The 16,499-nt window shown below is 35.8% G+C and overlaps 1 protein-coding gene across 1 annotated transcript; it reads left to right on the top strand.

The window, feature by feature from the left end:
- Positions 1–2,369: 2,369 nt before the first annotated feature.
- On the top strand, positions 2,370–13,484 carry USP44 (ubiquitin specific peptidase 44). Its single transcript, XM_045826662.1, has 5 exons — positions 2,370–3,791; positions 5,155–5,350; positions 7,848–7,956; positions 11,608–11,813; positions 13,288–13,484. Exons 1-5 carry the CDS (start codon positions 2,370–2,372, stop codon positions 13,482–13,484), a joined length of 2,130 nt encoding a protein of 709 aa, XP_045682618.1.
- The last annotated feature ends 3,015 nt before the right edge of the window (positions 13,485–16,499 follow it).

Below are 16,499 nucleotides of genomic sequence, written 5' to 3' on the forward strand. Positions count from 1 at the left end.
TCTCTATATTGAATCATTTTTTTAAAAGTCAGTTTTTTCAACCAATGTTTGTCGAGCACTAATATATTTCTGTTCACCTCTTTGCTTCAACACTGCTACAGCTTTGATTTCCTTATAACATTTGGAGTAGTAGTCTCCTTTAATCACCTGTTCCTCTAGATCTGCAATTCAGATCTCTCTATAGCTTACTATCCATTCATGTGATTCTCTATAAAATTCTCAGCGGCTTTTTATTGCCCATAGGTCCTGGAGGCAGACTTGCGGATTATTGGGGCAGGGAATTCTCCAGGTTCCAGGTACCAGTGAGTGGGTCTAAAAGACAAGTTGGGGATTTGTGCAGGTTCCAGGTGGCCACATGCCCTTGACTGCTGACTTCATATAGTGGCATAGGGTCAGAACAAGGGCCCCCTGAAATATCAGGTCCGGACCGTGGTTGTCTGAGTCTAAAGGCAGTGTGTGCAGCTGCTGTGTGGAGAGCAACAGTTGGTGGCAGCAAGTATCAAAGCTGGGAGACCATTTAGAAACATTATTGCAGTAATTCAGGTGAGATTCATTTATGGCCTGGACTAGCTGGTAGCAGTAGAGGTAATAAGTAGTCATATTAGATAGATTTTGAAGGTAGAGCCAACCATTTTTCATGAACGATTGGTGTGGGGAGGGTGAAAGAGGAGTCAAAAATGACTCTAAGATTTTTAGCCTGAGTACTTGGAAACGTTTTAGGTAATGGAGCATATTAATCACTGATGTCTTGATTTTGCCATTAGCAACTATTGTTGAATGTTAGGAGTTCTAATAAAATACTGCTTTTGACCAGATTTTGGACCTCAGAAAATTTTGAGGGAAGGTAAGCAAACTTAAAATATGTCCTTGAAATGTGTATACATGTGAATATTTGACTAGTCAATCTTAAATCCATATTCAGGAACCCTATATGTAAAAGTTAAGAGGTGAAAAGGAACCAAAAGTCAACTTTATGTTTGCAGTTTTCTTAGGGCTCTGTAGGTGGCATCCACAAGTACTGTTGAAATTTATATTGTCTTGCTGCCCTAAAAAAAGTAAAGTATTCATCATGCCATATATAATGGTTTGAGTGTTTTGTAGCTAGGTCTCCACTTGTGACCAGAAATTTGTGTTCAGTTTATGTTAAATCAATAAAGAAAATGTCTTATGATCCCTACTTTTAACTAGATTTCAGTTCATTATTTTTAGGTACTTGTAACAGAAATGTTCCTCACTTTATCTAATAAAGGAACAAGTTTTGATGTCAAAATTATATAGGTTTTATTTGTTTTATTATGTTGGCTTTGTGTGTGTGTGTGTGTATTTGTTTTTTAGCATAATGCTTAGGCCTACCAGAATGTAAAAGTTTATTATATTGCCATCTACTTTGCATTTTTCCTGTTTCTCTTTCATTGTTTACATGTTCTTGCACATTCCTGAGAGTCTGTTCAAACACAAAGGCATTCTCCTTCTGTCTTTCTCTGGCCCTAAGGCAAACTGTCAAGTCTATCAAATCGGAGTAGGTTATTAGAGCCATGAAGTAAAGGTCATTATTGATTTATTAATGTAAAACCAAATATAAAAAGGTAATTAAGTAAGCTATTACATATGATTTATTTAAATAAATAAAAGAGAATATTAAGATTTATTCACTATGGCCACCATTATAGCTACCATCTATTGAGGATTTACTGTGTGTCAGATAGCTTGTTATTTCAATTCTTATACAATTTGAAGTTGGTATGACTTTCCCCTTTTTACAGATGAAGTTTAGAGAAGTTAAAATATTTGCTCAAATCAGACATATGATGGTATGTGGCAGAGGTAGAATTCAAACATAAATTGTTCTGCTTCAAAATCCATGCTTTTTAACTAGGAGTGTGATTCAGTAACTCCACACAGAGTTTCAGAATGTAGACATCAGTGGGATATAGTTGGGTCTTGTCAGTCTCAATCTTAGACTGCCCTCACACTATTGGGTAACGGATGCATTCTAGTTCAGTGAAAAGTGGTCACTACCCATTCTTCACCAGTAGAGGGTGGCAGAAAATGTTTCAAGTTTTTAGCGGGAACCCTCTCAGAGTAAAGTGAAGTGTATGCTCTTTCACAATAAGCTGGATGAGAAATTAGAGAAGTCTACAGCGAGGGAAATGTGAGAACTGCCTATGGTATTATGACAGGCAGCCCAGAAATTGGACAAAGGAAACAAATTTATAAGATTATTCTTGGAAAAATACTTACGGAAAAGAAAACTATTGGCTTCTTGTTTTTATTTTTTTAAAATTGACAGTGTTCTGCTTAGTTTTCAGATGCTTCACATGTGAACAGAGACTTATTTGGATTATGTGTTTCTCAGCTAGACTAAATAAATGTTAACAATGGATAAGTGCAAACACATTGGGCAGTTGCAGCTTGCTGAAGACCATTCCGTTCTCAACCCTCAGAAATGGCATTGTGTGGACTGCAATACAACTGAGTCCATTTGGGCTTGCCTTAGCTGTTCCCATGTTGCCTGTGGAAGATATATTGAAGAACATGCACTCAAGCACTTTCAAGAAAGCAGTCATCCTGTTGCATTAGAGGTGAACGATATGTATGTTTTTTGTTACCTTTGTGATGATTATGTTCTTAATGATAATGCAAGTGGAGACCTGAAGTTACTACGAAGTACATTAAGTGCAATCAAAAGTCAAAATTATCACTACACCACTCGTAGTGGAAGGGTTTTACGATCTATGGGTATAAGTAATAATTCTTATTTCTTACATAATGGCGCCCAATCCCTGCTTCAAAATGAAGATCAAATGTATACTGCTCTTTGGCACAGGAGAAGGATCCTGATGGGTAAAATGTTTCGAATTTGGTTTGAACAATCACCCATTGGAAGAAAAAGGCAAGAAGAACAATTTCAGGAAAAAATAGAAAAAAGAGAAGTTAAGAAAAGACGACAAGAATTAGAGCATCAAGTTAAAGCAGAACTGGAAAATATGCTCCCAAGAAAGAGTCTGCGTTTGCAAGGTCTAGCTCTGTCCACAATAGAAATAGTTCCTGTTGAAGAACCACTCCAAACCCCAGCAGCACCAGCAAAAGATAAAGTGGTGTCTATCTCAGAAGGCGTAAGATTAAAAAAAGCCAGTGACTCCTCAACTAAACAAAGGCCAATTTTAGCTCCTGGTGTAACAGGATTAAGAAATTTGGGAAATACTTGCTATATGAACTCTGTTCTTCAAGTGTTGAGTCATTTACTTATTTTTCGACAATGTTTTTTAAAACTTGATCTGAACCAATGGCTGGCTGTGACAGCTAATGAAAAGACAAAATCATCTTATAAGCATCCACCAGTCACAGATGCAGTGTATCAAATGAATGAATGCCAAGAAAAAGCTAAAAGCTCTGTCTACTCCAGACACCCAAGTTTATCATCTAGACTAAGTGGTGGCGCATCAAAGAGTAGAAAGATGGAACTTATTCAGCCAAGGGAGTCAAGCTCACAATATATTTCTCTCTGTCATGAACTACATACTTTGTTCCAAGTCATGTGGTCTGGAAAGTGGACCTTGGTCTCACCATTTGCTATGCTACACTCAGTGTGGAGACTAATTCCTGCTTTTCGTGGTTATGCCCAACAAGATGCTCAGGAGTTTCTTTGTGAACTTTTGGATAAAGTACAACATGAACTAGAGACAACTGGTACCAGGTTACTAGCTCTCATCCCCACTTCTCAAAGGAAACTTATCAAACAGGTTTTGAATGTTGTGAATAACATTTTTCATGGACAACTTCTTAGTCAGGTATGGGTTTTTTAAAATATCATTTTCATTGTGGAGACTTTGTACAGTGAAAGTGAAACCTAAAAAAAATGTACATTCTCTGTCTAGTGTGTTGGAGCTAATACTGTTTTCAGGTTAAAATAGGTCACTTTCACAAACATGTAAAGTTTACTTATTTACAGCTTCCTTCATAAACTATTGGAGGTAGTTTTATGTCCATTGTGTGAAAGCTTTTTTTGTGGGGAGGGGAAGTTAGGAAACAGAGCTTCTTAAGTTAACCATGTTATTATATTCATTCTCTGAGAGACTGAAATAAGGAGGGTTCAACCCAATAGGGAACAAATTGGAAGATGCTGATGTTGTTCAAGCATCAACTGTATTTCTTATTGTCTGTATTCAATTATTTTCAGTGTTTGTTGGCACTAAATCCTGCTAAATTCTTCACTTTTTAAAGTTGTTATTCTTTCCCTTTCCAGTTACTATATTTCCTATGTAAGCTGTTAGAACTGCCCGTATTCTTTGTGGTTCCTATACAGGGTCTGGCAGAAGTAATGCCTGCTTGAGTGTGGTTGGTAGGGTAATAATATGGCTGTAATAATTTATAGTTTTAATTTGAACATTTCATCTAAAATGTCATATGGTGTGCTTGAGTGTGATATTGTTATGTTACAGAATTACATGCTTATGATTTTGTAATAAAAGATTTTGTAATAAATGAGTGTTAATTTGTGCTGGAACCTGTATTTTGATGAGGATTTTAAGGTAGTGATGTTTGCTTTAAGTGGGAGTATAACCTCATTATTTGTCATATTACTAGCTTTTGAAGTTCAGTTGGTAGGGCCTCAAAATCTATAACAGTAATATACCTCTGCATATAAAACTCTGTATATAAAATATGCTAATAGTATTTTACTTGTATCATGGTGAACAGGTTATAAAGATTTGGGAAAAGAAAATCAACTAGTGAAAGATGAGGAAGAAAAAAGGGCAAAGAACTACAAATCTAATGATCTAAACACATTAAATTAAATACATATAAATATATATATATATAAATACACACACACACACACAATGTATATCTGATTAAATGAGTCCACGGTTTGTTTGCTTTTTTACCTAAATTCAGATTTGACTAAAGTCCTTGGAGCTTTTTGAATGCCTAGTGGTTAAAGTCACCAATGTATGATGGTTAGTTTAATGACAGTGTTTTGGAAGGAGAAATTATAATAAAAATTACCTAAAAATAATACGAAGCAGGTTATTCAGAATTCTGATATTGCACTTTCAAAAGAAATATTTTTTATTGGCAGTGACTTCTAGTGAAAGGAGTAAATGTTTTGACAGGAGGATTGTAAGCTGAAACTAATATTTTTGTTTGCAGGTGACATGTCTTGCATGTGACAACAAGTCAAATACCATAGAATCTTTTTGGGACTTATCACTGGACTTTCCTGAAAGATACCAACGCGGTGGAAAAGATAATGCTTCTAAGCCATGCCCAGTTACTGAAATGTTGGCCAAATTCACAGAAACAGAAACTTTAGAAGGAAAAATTTACATATGTGACCAGTGTAACTGTAAGTAGAGGCTATATTCTCCTTGCTTTTCTAAGATCAGCAAAGAGAAACACAAATGAAAGGAAGCTGGAAAAAATTCCTTAAGTAGCAGTTATGGAAATGGATTCATAAAATTAAAAATTTTTAATTTAATATGTGAGGCAGAATTGCATAGCAAAGAGGTATGGTAAAAGGAAAGCATGTTATTTAGTACTGAGCAAAATGTTTGCTTTAAGTCTTTTTGCTATCTACCAAAGCACTGATATAGATAATATTGTGTGTTTGTGTGTGTGTATACATATCTATGTAATAGATAATAATATGTTGCTGAACTGCTATGGAGATTGGCTTCCTAAAAACAAAGATTTATTTTAAAAACATCCATTATTTTTTCTATATTAGTGATCATTCTAGTTGCTATAGATAGAGGTAAGACGCTTTTAAGGTGCTCATGTTACTAATGGAGGAAACAGGTAGACAATTAAGATCTACTACAGTACTCTCTCTAATAGAGGTGGGTACAGGCACCCAACACTGGGAGATAAAATAGCCATTTCAGTTAAAGGGAAGCATTGTCCTTCAGGGGAATGGTGTATAAAAGCACATCAGATCTGTTGTGTCTTTATGTGGTGTCTTTATCTCCTCTATCAGCGTGTACATGGCATTTTAGTGTTTATATTTTCAGGTATTCTCCATAACTTTCACATATGAAAAAAATGACTCCAGGGCTTTAGATATTAAACTTCTAAGGCAATGTAAAGGAAACATTGGATGGTCTAGCATTGAAGAAATATCACATCAAGTGGTGATTTTATAAAACAGCATATACTAATACTGTTTTCTGAGTGCTTCTAATATAAACTGTTAATAAGGAGCCTAAGATTTATATGGTTAGAGAAAAAAATAAACCTTTATCAAATTTGTATGATGATGTACATTTTTTCTTGGACATAAATGTGAGTGGTCCTAGATGCTTTCGTCACCAAATCTTGGAGTAGAACACTATTATGAATGCATGCAGAATATGGTTTTATAATACGTTTATATGTATCTGCTGGGTCTACCAAATAAAGGCCTAAAAAGGTTGCTTTAATACATAAAAGCAAATGATGGAAGTTGTAAGTCAGGGTGTTGACATCCTTGTATAGCTATACTTGGATCATGTGTTCTGGGCGATGATCTACACATAGGTCCAGGACATTCACCAGCAGCTGGTGGATACCTGATCTCAGGGGCATAGCCTTTGAAGGAAGGCTGCTGGTGGCAAGCAGAGCTGGCTTCGAGGACAGTTTCATGGTGGACTGATTCTACCTCCTACATGAAGAGCAGGTGTTACTATGGCAGCAGTCAGAGCCAGTGCACAAGTTGCAGGACAGCTCCTGGACATCAAGAGCAAACTTTGATAGCCAATATTCTAGCTGGAGGCTGTAGGACACAGTCTCCAGGTGGACCACTAGAGAAGCACAGGGGACAACAAAATGAATCCTAGGTTCCACTTATTTAAGATCTGGTGCTAAAATAGCAAAAGCAAGACCCTGAGGGAGGCCTCAGCTGCAGAGCTAGTGAATGCCTGCCTTCTAAGGGGTGGGGAGGGCTGGGAAGGGGGTGTTCCTTAAAGACCCATGCCCTCAGCCCTGGCTGGCATAGCTCAGTGGATTGAATGTGGGCTGGGAACCAAAGTGTCCTAGGTTCGATTCCCAGCCAGGGTACATTCCTGGGTTGCAGGCCAGAACCCCCAGCAACCGCACATTGATGTCTGTCTGTCTGTCTGTCTCTCTCTCTCTCTCTCTCTCTCTCTCTCTCTCTCTCCCCCTCCCTTCCCTCCCTAAAAATAAATAAATAAAATCCGTAAAAAAAAAAAGACCCATGCCCTCTAGGATCTTAATTAGCCTCCTCAATGAACTGCCTGTGAAACTTTTTTAAATTAAGAGTTTAGGAAGAGTATATTAAATTCTGTTTAGGGAGAGTTTTAACTTTTCCTATTTGATAGAGCCAAATCCATTTAAAAATATAGCATTACAGCCTTATTTACAAGATTATATTATTTACTTGTTTACATGTCTGTCTACCTTGACTAACTCGTAAGTTGTTTTTTTTTAAATGACACTTTTTCCCCAAAGATTTTATTTATCTATTTTTACAGAGGGAAAGAGAGGGAGAAAGAAAGAGAGAGAAACATCTATGTGTGGTTGCCTCTTGTGCACCCCACCCCACAATGTGTGGTTACTGGGGACCTGGTCTGCAACCCAGGCATGTGCCCTGACTAGTACTTGAACTGGAGACTGTTTGCTTCTCAGGTGGGCACTCAGTCTGCTGAGCCACACCAGCCAAGGCTGTTTTTTTTTTTTTATTGTGATTTGTTTCTTGAGGGCACAGCTATGTCTTTATCTCTAGCACAGTACAATGTCTGTAACACAGTAGATGTTTAAGTGATAATGCATGTGTGAATTATTTTAAAAGTTTACTCAGCTTTTCCTTATTTCCTTAAATTTGATTTTTGTTCTCTATGATATCACAGCAAAGCGTAGAAGGTTTTCTTCAAAACCAGTTGTACTCACAGAAGCCCAAAAACAGCTTATGATTTGCCACCTACCTCAAATTCTTAGACTACATCTCAAACGATTCAGGTTAGTAGTAGTAGTAGTACCAGTTGCCTACCAACTGTACACTTATAACTTACCATTTCTTATTCTTACAGTGCTTCAGAATTTAACTTTTGATTAATTAAATTGTAATACTATATCCTTGGCTAGGAGATGACTTACATGTACTTCTGCCTTTTATTTTAAGGGAAAATAAATTTGTCATTGTCTCTAGCCTTGACCAGTGGACACCATATTCAGTAACTAACTTAATTAGCTTCCCTTGTGGAATGCATTGCTATTCAGCAGACCCCCTCACATTTTGGTTGGCTAAGTAATATTATTCTCCTTGTAAATTTCTGCTTGTATTGTTTAATATTCAGCATATTATAGATGTAAAATTTTTTTAAATATTTTATTTATTTATTTTTAGAGAGGGAAGGGAGGGAGAGAGAGAGAGAGAGAGAGAGAGAGAGAAACATCAATGTGCGGTTGCTGGGGGTTATGGCCTGCAACCCAGGAATGTACCTTGGCTGGGAATCGAACCTGGGACACTTTGGTTCCCAGCCCGCGCTCAATCCACTGAGCTACGCCAGCCAGGGCTTAGATGTAAAATTTTTTAAATCTATAACTTAGAGTATTTCGCTCAATTGAACAAAGCTACAGCAGTTTAGTTTCAAAGCAGTTAAAAACAAACTTCAAAAATATATTTAGTCAGAGAAATAAGTTGGCAAATTTGTTTAATCAGAGCATAGGCTTTCGTATGCTGCAATACGTGCAATATAATATGAGGGTTTACTATTAAAGAATGAGAAGTACTTTATTATGTGCTATGCTTTGAAAACTATTGAGACTATGGTTTAATTTTTTAACAGTTAAAGGGGTATGTTTTTAAAATATTTCAGACATTACAGAAAGTAAAGTAAAAGCCCAAAGTAAAATCACCTTTCTTCCCAGTCCCACTTCCCAGAGGTAATAATCACTGTTAACCATGCTCAGTTATTTCAGTTAGGTATAGTCAGAAAACATCATGTGAGTGCTTTTTAATTTAAAATGTTCTATATTCTCTGAGGAATATAAGGTAGGATCCTTTTCACAAGAAGATTATGGTTAAGACATGCACAGAAATAATAATGAAGTAGAAATACTAAATATCACAAACTATAAACAAACTGATTAATCTGAGACTTGGAAGAGGGAGTTAGCTAACATCTAAATGTTCCCAAAGCTTAATGACTTAAGGGATTTATATCATTGGAGTCTCAGTTCACATGCCTTCTCTTTAGAGAGAACTTCCCTGACCATCCTACTGAAAAGTAGCACCACCCAACCCTCAGTATCACATTACCCCATATTGGTTAATACAGGGTATGACGAAAGCCACTGTCTGCAATTAGTAGTTTAGTTATTTCTCTCCTTCTGCCAGTGGAACAAGCTCTGTGCATAGTAGATGCCCTCAAATATTTAAGTGAATGAATGGAGTGTAGACAGGAGGAGGAGCAACATGAGTAAAGATATGGAGGAAGGAATAGGGAGGTGTCTACAACAAAGGGTTTAGTGAAACATCAGGTGAGACCTACCACTGTGCATAAAACCAAGTAGAATAAAAATGGGAAAATTAGTTAGGAGGTTGCTACTGTATTCCAGGTTCAGGTAACAAGAAGGGTCAGGGAGCATTGGGAAGTGAGAACATATATGAGACTCTGTGAAAAACAATGAAAGGGATTTAAATTTTTGTAACTTAAACTGATAATTAATTGGCTACTCTAAACTGTTGCAGAACTTCCTGTTCTTCCTAATTGCTATTTAATCTGGCATTTTAAAGTTTCCTTAGTATAAACCTATTTGACTCCATTTCCTTCTATCTTCTGCCTAAAACATTTTTAACCCTTCATGCCTCGAGTTGTTTGATTCAGAGACTTTGTTTACACTGCTTTTTATCACATTTATCTTTTTCCTTTATCTATTAAAAAAGTACTATTGTATTTGCCAGTGTATAAGGTATAAAGGACAAATAAAAGACAAAAGGGAGAATGGGATTGGCACACAGGAACTCTCTGAAGAAACATGAGAAAACGAGTCTTTCCAACAGCTTAGCAGTTCCCTGTGTGCCCCTTCCTAGTCTTTTTCTCTTGCTCTCTCCTCAGAAGTAAACCATTGTGAATTCTGGGTAAATTATTATCCTGTTCCTTGTCCTTTTACTGTATTTCAGCAGAAAAATACCTGGGTACCCAATTGATCAATAGGAATGGATATTTTCTCTTTAGATGGCTTACAAGTGTTTATTTAGCATAATTAAATAATATGGTATGGTAAAGTGAGAATGACAGGAATGTCTCATGTTAAGTAGGTCCCATTATTTCATAGCTTGCCCTTCCATCATCACTAAAGTTAAAGGTGCATTGGATATAGCATCTTTTACATAGTTCATGAGAAAGGACTGGGATATGGCTCCTAGTCCAGCAGATAATATAATGTGCAAGTCTTACTTTAGCTCCATACTATTTTAACATTGTACTAGGAAGCATTTTCACATTTAAAAAAACATTTTTTTATTATTGTTCAAGTACAGTTGTCTCCATTTTCCCCCCACCACTGCCCCCACCCCAGCCATCCCCACCTCCCACCCCTGATCCCACCCCATTTTCACATTTTTCCTTCATAAACCTGTCTATATTCTCTTCTCCCTTCTCTGCTATTGTCTTAATTTCATGTTTTATTTAGTAGTTTAATACTGTCATTTTCATTGAAGTTTGTCTTTTATCTCTCTCTGTTCAACTCCACCCTAAGTGGATTATAATCTCTTGGAAGAACTACCATATATTATTACATTATTTTCCCCCATAGCACCAGCTCATACTATTTATGTGACAAAAAAAATTGCTTGCCATTCAACTTAGGTCCAGTACTGAGAAGCATGGCCACATTGAGAAAACGACAACACAGGGGCATTATTTGACTTTTGTTACTAATGGGTAGTTATGCTCACACACAGGGAAGGGTCACAGTTCCTATTTTTTCTTATATTATGAAATTAGATGTGCCCTGTTTAGTTCTGCTTTTTCTCCATACCTGGTCAAGTAAGGTCCAGATTGTATTTCCCAAGAACAAATTCTAGCTTCTGAGATACTTTTTTCATGCTGTGACAATAAAAAATTAAAAACCCTTTGGTACTTTGAATTTATGTTAGAAAGCAGAAAATATCATAGGACCATAATTTTCTTTTCTGAAAGTTAATTCTTCCTATATCATCTAATTATTTATGATGGCAAATATTTATTTTAAAACCTGAATGGGTATATATATATGTGTGTGTGTGTGTGTATCTGCTTATTTAGTGTATGTGTGTATATATGTATATATATATTTAATTTATTGATTGATTTGACATAAAGAGAGGGAGAAAGGACCATTCATGCATTCATTGATTGTTTCTTATATGTGCCCTGACTGGAGATCAAACCTTCAACCTTGGCATCTCAGGATGATGCTCTAACCACCTGAGCTACCTGGCACAGGCTAAATTCTTTCATTTATAACCAACTTTAGCACTGAAAGGATTTTATGTTTATATTATTTATTATATATTATTCTTTGTATTCCATACTCTGAGGGTTTTTTTTTTAACTATCTGAACCTAGTACCTGGTTATTTTCCCTTGATTTTGTTAATGATTTTACCCTGGTTTATTCACAGATGGTCAGGACGTAATATCCGAGAGAAGATTGGTGTTCATGTGGACTTTAAAGAAGTCTTAAACATGGAGCCCTACTGCTGCAGGGAGTCCATGAAATCCCTCAGACCAGAATGTTTTATCTATGACTTATCTGCTGTAGTAATGCACCATGGGAAAGAATTTGGCTCAGGACACTACACTGCCTACTGCTATAATTCTGAAGGAGGTATAGATGGGGAAAAGTACTTTACTTTGGGTTAGACTTGGCTGCTGGAGTTTAGGCTCTAATGATTTCTAAATTGGCTGCTAAATTATCAGCAAAGCTACTTGACCTCTTGTTTTCTTTCAAGAAGAATGCTTCTGCATTGTTCCTTATAGAAAATACTGAAGTTCTATGCAAAAAATTGGGTATTTTTTGTTGGGACTGCAGTACTTGTGACTTCTAAGAACTATAGGGATAGGATAATAAGGATGATCTCATTAATTATATGTCAGAAAGAGTGTGCTATCTTTTCTTAAAGGCACATTTCCAAGAGCAGGTCCTCTGCTTACTGGTTGAATGTACTTATTTTTTGTTAAAGAACAGAGCATGTAATAAACTGAGGGATCACAGACATTTGGAACAAACTTTGAGTTCAGATTATAAAACTCACTTGAATTTACTGCCTCCATGGTCAAAAGTAATTGAATTTATGTTTCACATTTTATTTTCCCTTTCCCGACCTACTGTAAAACAAAGAATGAGCCCCCCACCCCATGCCCATTTCCTCCCACAACACACACACATATAAAAAGGAAAAGAGGTGTGGACAAAAGGCCCAGTTAATCCAGGAAGGTAGTTTAACAGTGAAGTACCAAGAGTAAGTTGCACGCTGTATTTGCTTTATAGTATGATAAGCAGCAAAAGCATTAACTGGTAAGATTATACCAAAATTAAAGATACTGTCAAATGAACTAATCAGGAACTTCAAGTTACTTCTAGGATAAAGGCAGGTAATTCTTCTGGAGTACATACAGCCCAAGTTGTATCTCTCATTAAAAGAAGTGAATTGGTTAGACAAATACTTTCTCTTCAAAAATAGCTTAACTCAGTCTAGGTATCCCTTGATGGATGAATGGATAAGATGTACATAAATACAATGGAATATTACACAGCCATAAAAAGAACAAAACTTGCCATTTGCAACAACAGATAGACCTAGACAGTATTATGCTAAAGGAAGTCAGACAAAGACAGACAAGTACCATATGATTTCACTTAGACCAATATATATGGGATCTAAAAAACAAAGGGACAAAACAAGCTCAGATACAGAGAAGAAATTGCTATCTCCCCTAATAGGATAGGGATGTAGCGGGGAATGGATGGAAAAGATGAAAGATTATGAAGTACACATTGCCAGTTATACAAATGGTCACAGGGATGTAAAGTACAGCATAGGGAATATAGTCAACAATATTGTAATAGTACCAGATGGGTACTAGATTTACCATGGTATCACTTTGTAAGGTATATAAATGTCTAATCACTATGCTGTACACCTGAAACTTATATAATATTGTATGTCCACTATAATTGCAAATGAAAAAAAATGTTAACTCTCAACTGAAACTGTTGCTTCAATCCATATTTTAATTTATACTAGAAATTTCTAATGTTCCTTTACAAACTTAAGGTATATTTCTGTGCTTCACTCTAGGGTTCTGGGTACACTGCAATGATTCCAAGCTAAGCATGTGCACTATGGATGAAGTATGCAAGGCCCAAGCTTATATTTTGTTTTATACCCAGCAAGTTACTGAGAATGGACATGCTAAACTCTTGCCTCCAGAGCTCCTGTCTGGTATCCTACCTCCTACTGAAGAAGCTGATACCTCTAATGAAATGCTTAGCTGATCCAAAGACAGTGGGGCTTCTTGCAATTTATATATATATATTTTTTTCCTCAAAGGGCTGACTTAAAATTTTGAGCTTCATTTTTATTTTTTACTTACTAAATCAGTGCATACTATGTGTATACATTTCCTATCTAACTACATCATTTTACAGATAAAACATAGATACCTATATATCAATTACAGTAGGTAACTAAACTTTTTTCAAGTACTTGGGAGTTTTTAACTTTTTAGTTTACCTCACACTGGTGTTACCTCGTTTATATTTAGTTTTAATTGGCTTAGGTCATGAATTTATGCAATCTTGTACTTCAGTTCAGGTAACATCATTTTATACATTTTTTAATCTTTTGCAGCTATTTTCTATACAAATTCTTATTCAATAGAAAATTAGACACTTGCTTCACTAACAATTTTACCCCACAAAAGTAATTTCTTTCAGGCCATTTGTATATTGAAGTTACCTTTGCCCCTTGAAGGAAGTTAACTACTTTCAAAGAGAAATATCAAGGCATCATCTAAATACTCATCAAACACACTCATTGATATTTCTGAGGCTTTGTGTTATTGGGCTCAGAAGACGTTAATGGAATTTTTTTTCAAAAATTTATTCTTAATAATTGTTCCTCAATTGGCATAGTCAAACTATACAAAAGAAAATGACAGCTTTATAAATAGTATGTTAAATGACTTAACTATGGACATGAAAACAATAGCCTGGACTCATGATGGTTTGTTTGGCAGCAAATAGGTTTGTCCTGATTCAAATAAAGCAATCATATCAAAAACTTGAATTTACCAAACAGTATGTTACACAATTTAACTTGGATATGAGTTTTTTATGACTAAACATTGCATCTCTTAAACCTTTGTACCACATATCTTGAGATCCTTAAAGGAATAAAAATAAGCCTTGAAGCAAAAAAATTACAGGGCAGAGAAAATAACTGTTTAAAATTAGCAGAGGGACCCTGGTCAGATTGCTCAGTTGGTTGGTTGGAGCATCATCCTGTGCACCAAAAGGTTGTGGATTCAATCCCATCATGGCATCACGGCACATACAGGAGGCACCGATTGGTTTCTCTCTCACATCGATATTTCTTCTTCCTTCCTCTCTCTCAAAGCAAATACATCCTCAGGACTTAAAAAAATGGGCAGCTGAGCAATATGCATCTCATTTTTCTAAGCAACTAAAGCCTGATTTCTCTCTTGCTAGGGTTATGTGAATACTGGGAACCTCTTTAGATATTCAAACTCTGGGCCCTGACATTTAAAAAAAATTATCTCATCTTGCACTTTTGTCAAAAATACAGTATGACTCTGTTCTTCCCTAATAATCTTTCTAGATCTCCTTAAAATCCTACTGCTGCTAACTTTTATTTTAGAAAGGTAAGTACCCACTAGCAGATGTTGATCAACTATATAAGATCTTAGGTCAGTGTTAACCACTAGATCATTACTTTTTTTAATTGAGTTTTCTTGCAGGTTGAAATCTTAATGAAAGATAACATCCTGTTAAATGCTGTTCTCCACTAGTGATCATCCGTAAGTATAAGCTTGAGAATGACCTCTATTAGCAAATTTTTCTAATTTTCAGAGAGCAGGTCATCTGGGGCAGCCAATTGTGAAGTGCAATGAGAAATTACCACTGTACAGACGTATCATTTATTGCCAAAAATACAACTTGAGTGTTAAATGGCTAAGGTTTAAAATCGTTCATTAAATATCTATGCAAGTTGTTACTTCAACTGTTAATGTAATTATACCTCACTAAAGATTTACGTGGTCAAGGTACCTGAATACAGTCTTTCTTAATCTCAAGGATAGGCTAACTGCTATACATTTTAACCCCTAATTTTAGTGGGATATTTTAAAAACAACTCTGGAAGCTATGTTATTTATAATAGTTACTTGTTTCAGTACTTATTTCAATGTAATATATGATGAGAAAGAAAGAACTTGGCTTAGCCCTTTTTAATCCCTTAAAACTAAAACCTGCATAGGAGGCTGTATGTGTGAGGTTAAGGGAATACGTGGTAACTAACTCTTGCTCAATTTTGCTACTAACCTACATTGGATCTAAAAAAATAAAGCCCATTAAAATAAAACTAAAACCTAGACAATGCACAGAAACTTAGATTTCTTACTGTATATCTCAGTGTGGACTTCCACATTCTGCTACATTGGTCTAACAAAAAAACAACATGTTTTGGTTATAAAATAATTTACTAAAGGCACTATTGTTAAACATTCAAGCTAAGAATTGTTTACCAATAAGGTACATCATTATAAACATGACAAAATGATTTCAAAAGATACACGGCTAGTAAATAAACAATACAATTTTTTCTTGAGTGACAACTTTCCCAGCCATTCCAGGGGCATACAAACAATGGCACTGCTCCTAACAGTTACCTGGGAAGGGAACTTGGACCTCATAAATGGTTTGAGATCACTACTGCTAAAGAAGTCTTACAAACCTCCAAAATTCTTCACTCACAGGGTCAATTGTAAAATTATTGAGCTTGGAAATCAAGATAACTTTATTAAACCAAACACATCAAAATGGTATGGACTCAAAACTACAGAACTAGCTGAAGGGTTAGCCCTCTAATGTGTCCAGGAGCGCACAGGTGAGCTCTGCCACTAGCACATACAGAAAAGAGGAAACTTATTCAAAGGTAGTTATTGAACATTAGCACCATAAGTAAACATGGCTCATATCGCTGAACTAGAGTGCTTAACTTATCCCACAAGATAACATTCATTTATAGTTCCAATTCTGAAAGCCACTTTAATGTGTAAAAAATGATCTAAGTACAGAAGTAAGGTTTCTCTTCCTACGAGAAAAACATTAAAATACAAAACAGCATCCCAGAGGCAAAAAATGTTACTGTGCTAAACATACAAATTACGGCTTTACCTTGATACATAACTTTTGAAATTATGTTGGAACATTCCCCAAAAATCGTTTACATAGAATTTAAGCAATTTTTTCAAAACTGGTAGTGGGGCT

Source organism: Phyllostomus hastatus, unplaced genomic scaffold (assembly GCF_019186645.2).
Source record: "Phyllostomus hastatus isolate PE091 unplaced genomic scaffold, TTU_PhHast_1.1 phas_scaffold_755, whole genome shotgun sequence".
Classification (NCBI taxonomy): Eukaryota; Metazoa; Chordata; class Mammalia; order Chiroptera; family Phyllostomidae; genus Phyllostomus; species Phyllostomus hastatus.

Bases quoted from the DNA above. Each gene is read 5' to 3' on its own strand.
- USP44 (XM_045826662.1), top strand. From the start codon at position 2,370: ATGTTAACAATGGATAAGTGCAAACACATTGGGCAGTTGCAGCTTGCT. The intron at 5,351-7,847 runs GTAAGTAGAGGC...ATGATATCACAG, and splicing joins CATATGTGACCAGTGTAACT to CAAAGCGTAGAAGGTTTTCT. The intron at 7,957-11,607 runs GTTAGTAGTAGT...GTTTATTCACAG, and splicing joins CTACATCTCAAACGATTCAG to ATGGTCAGGACGTAATATCC.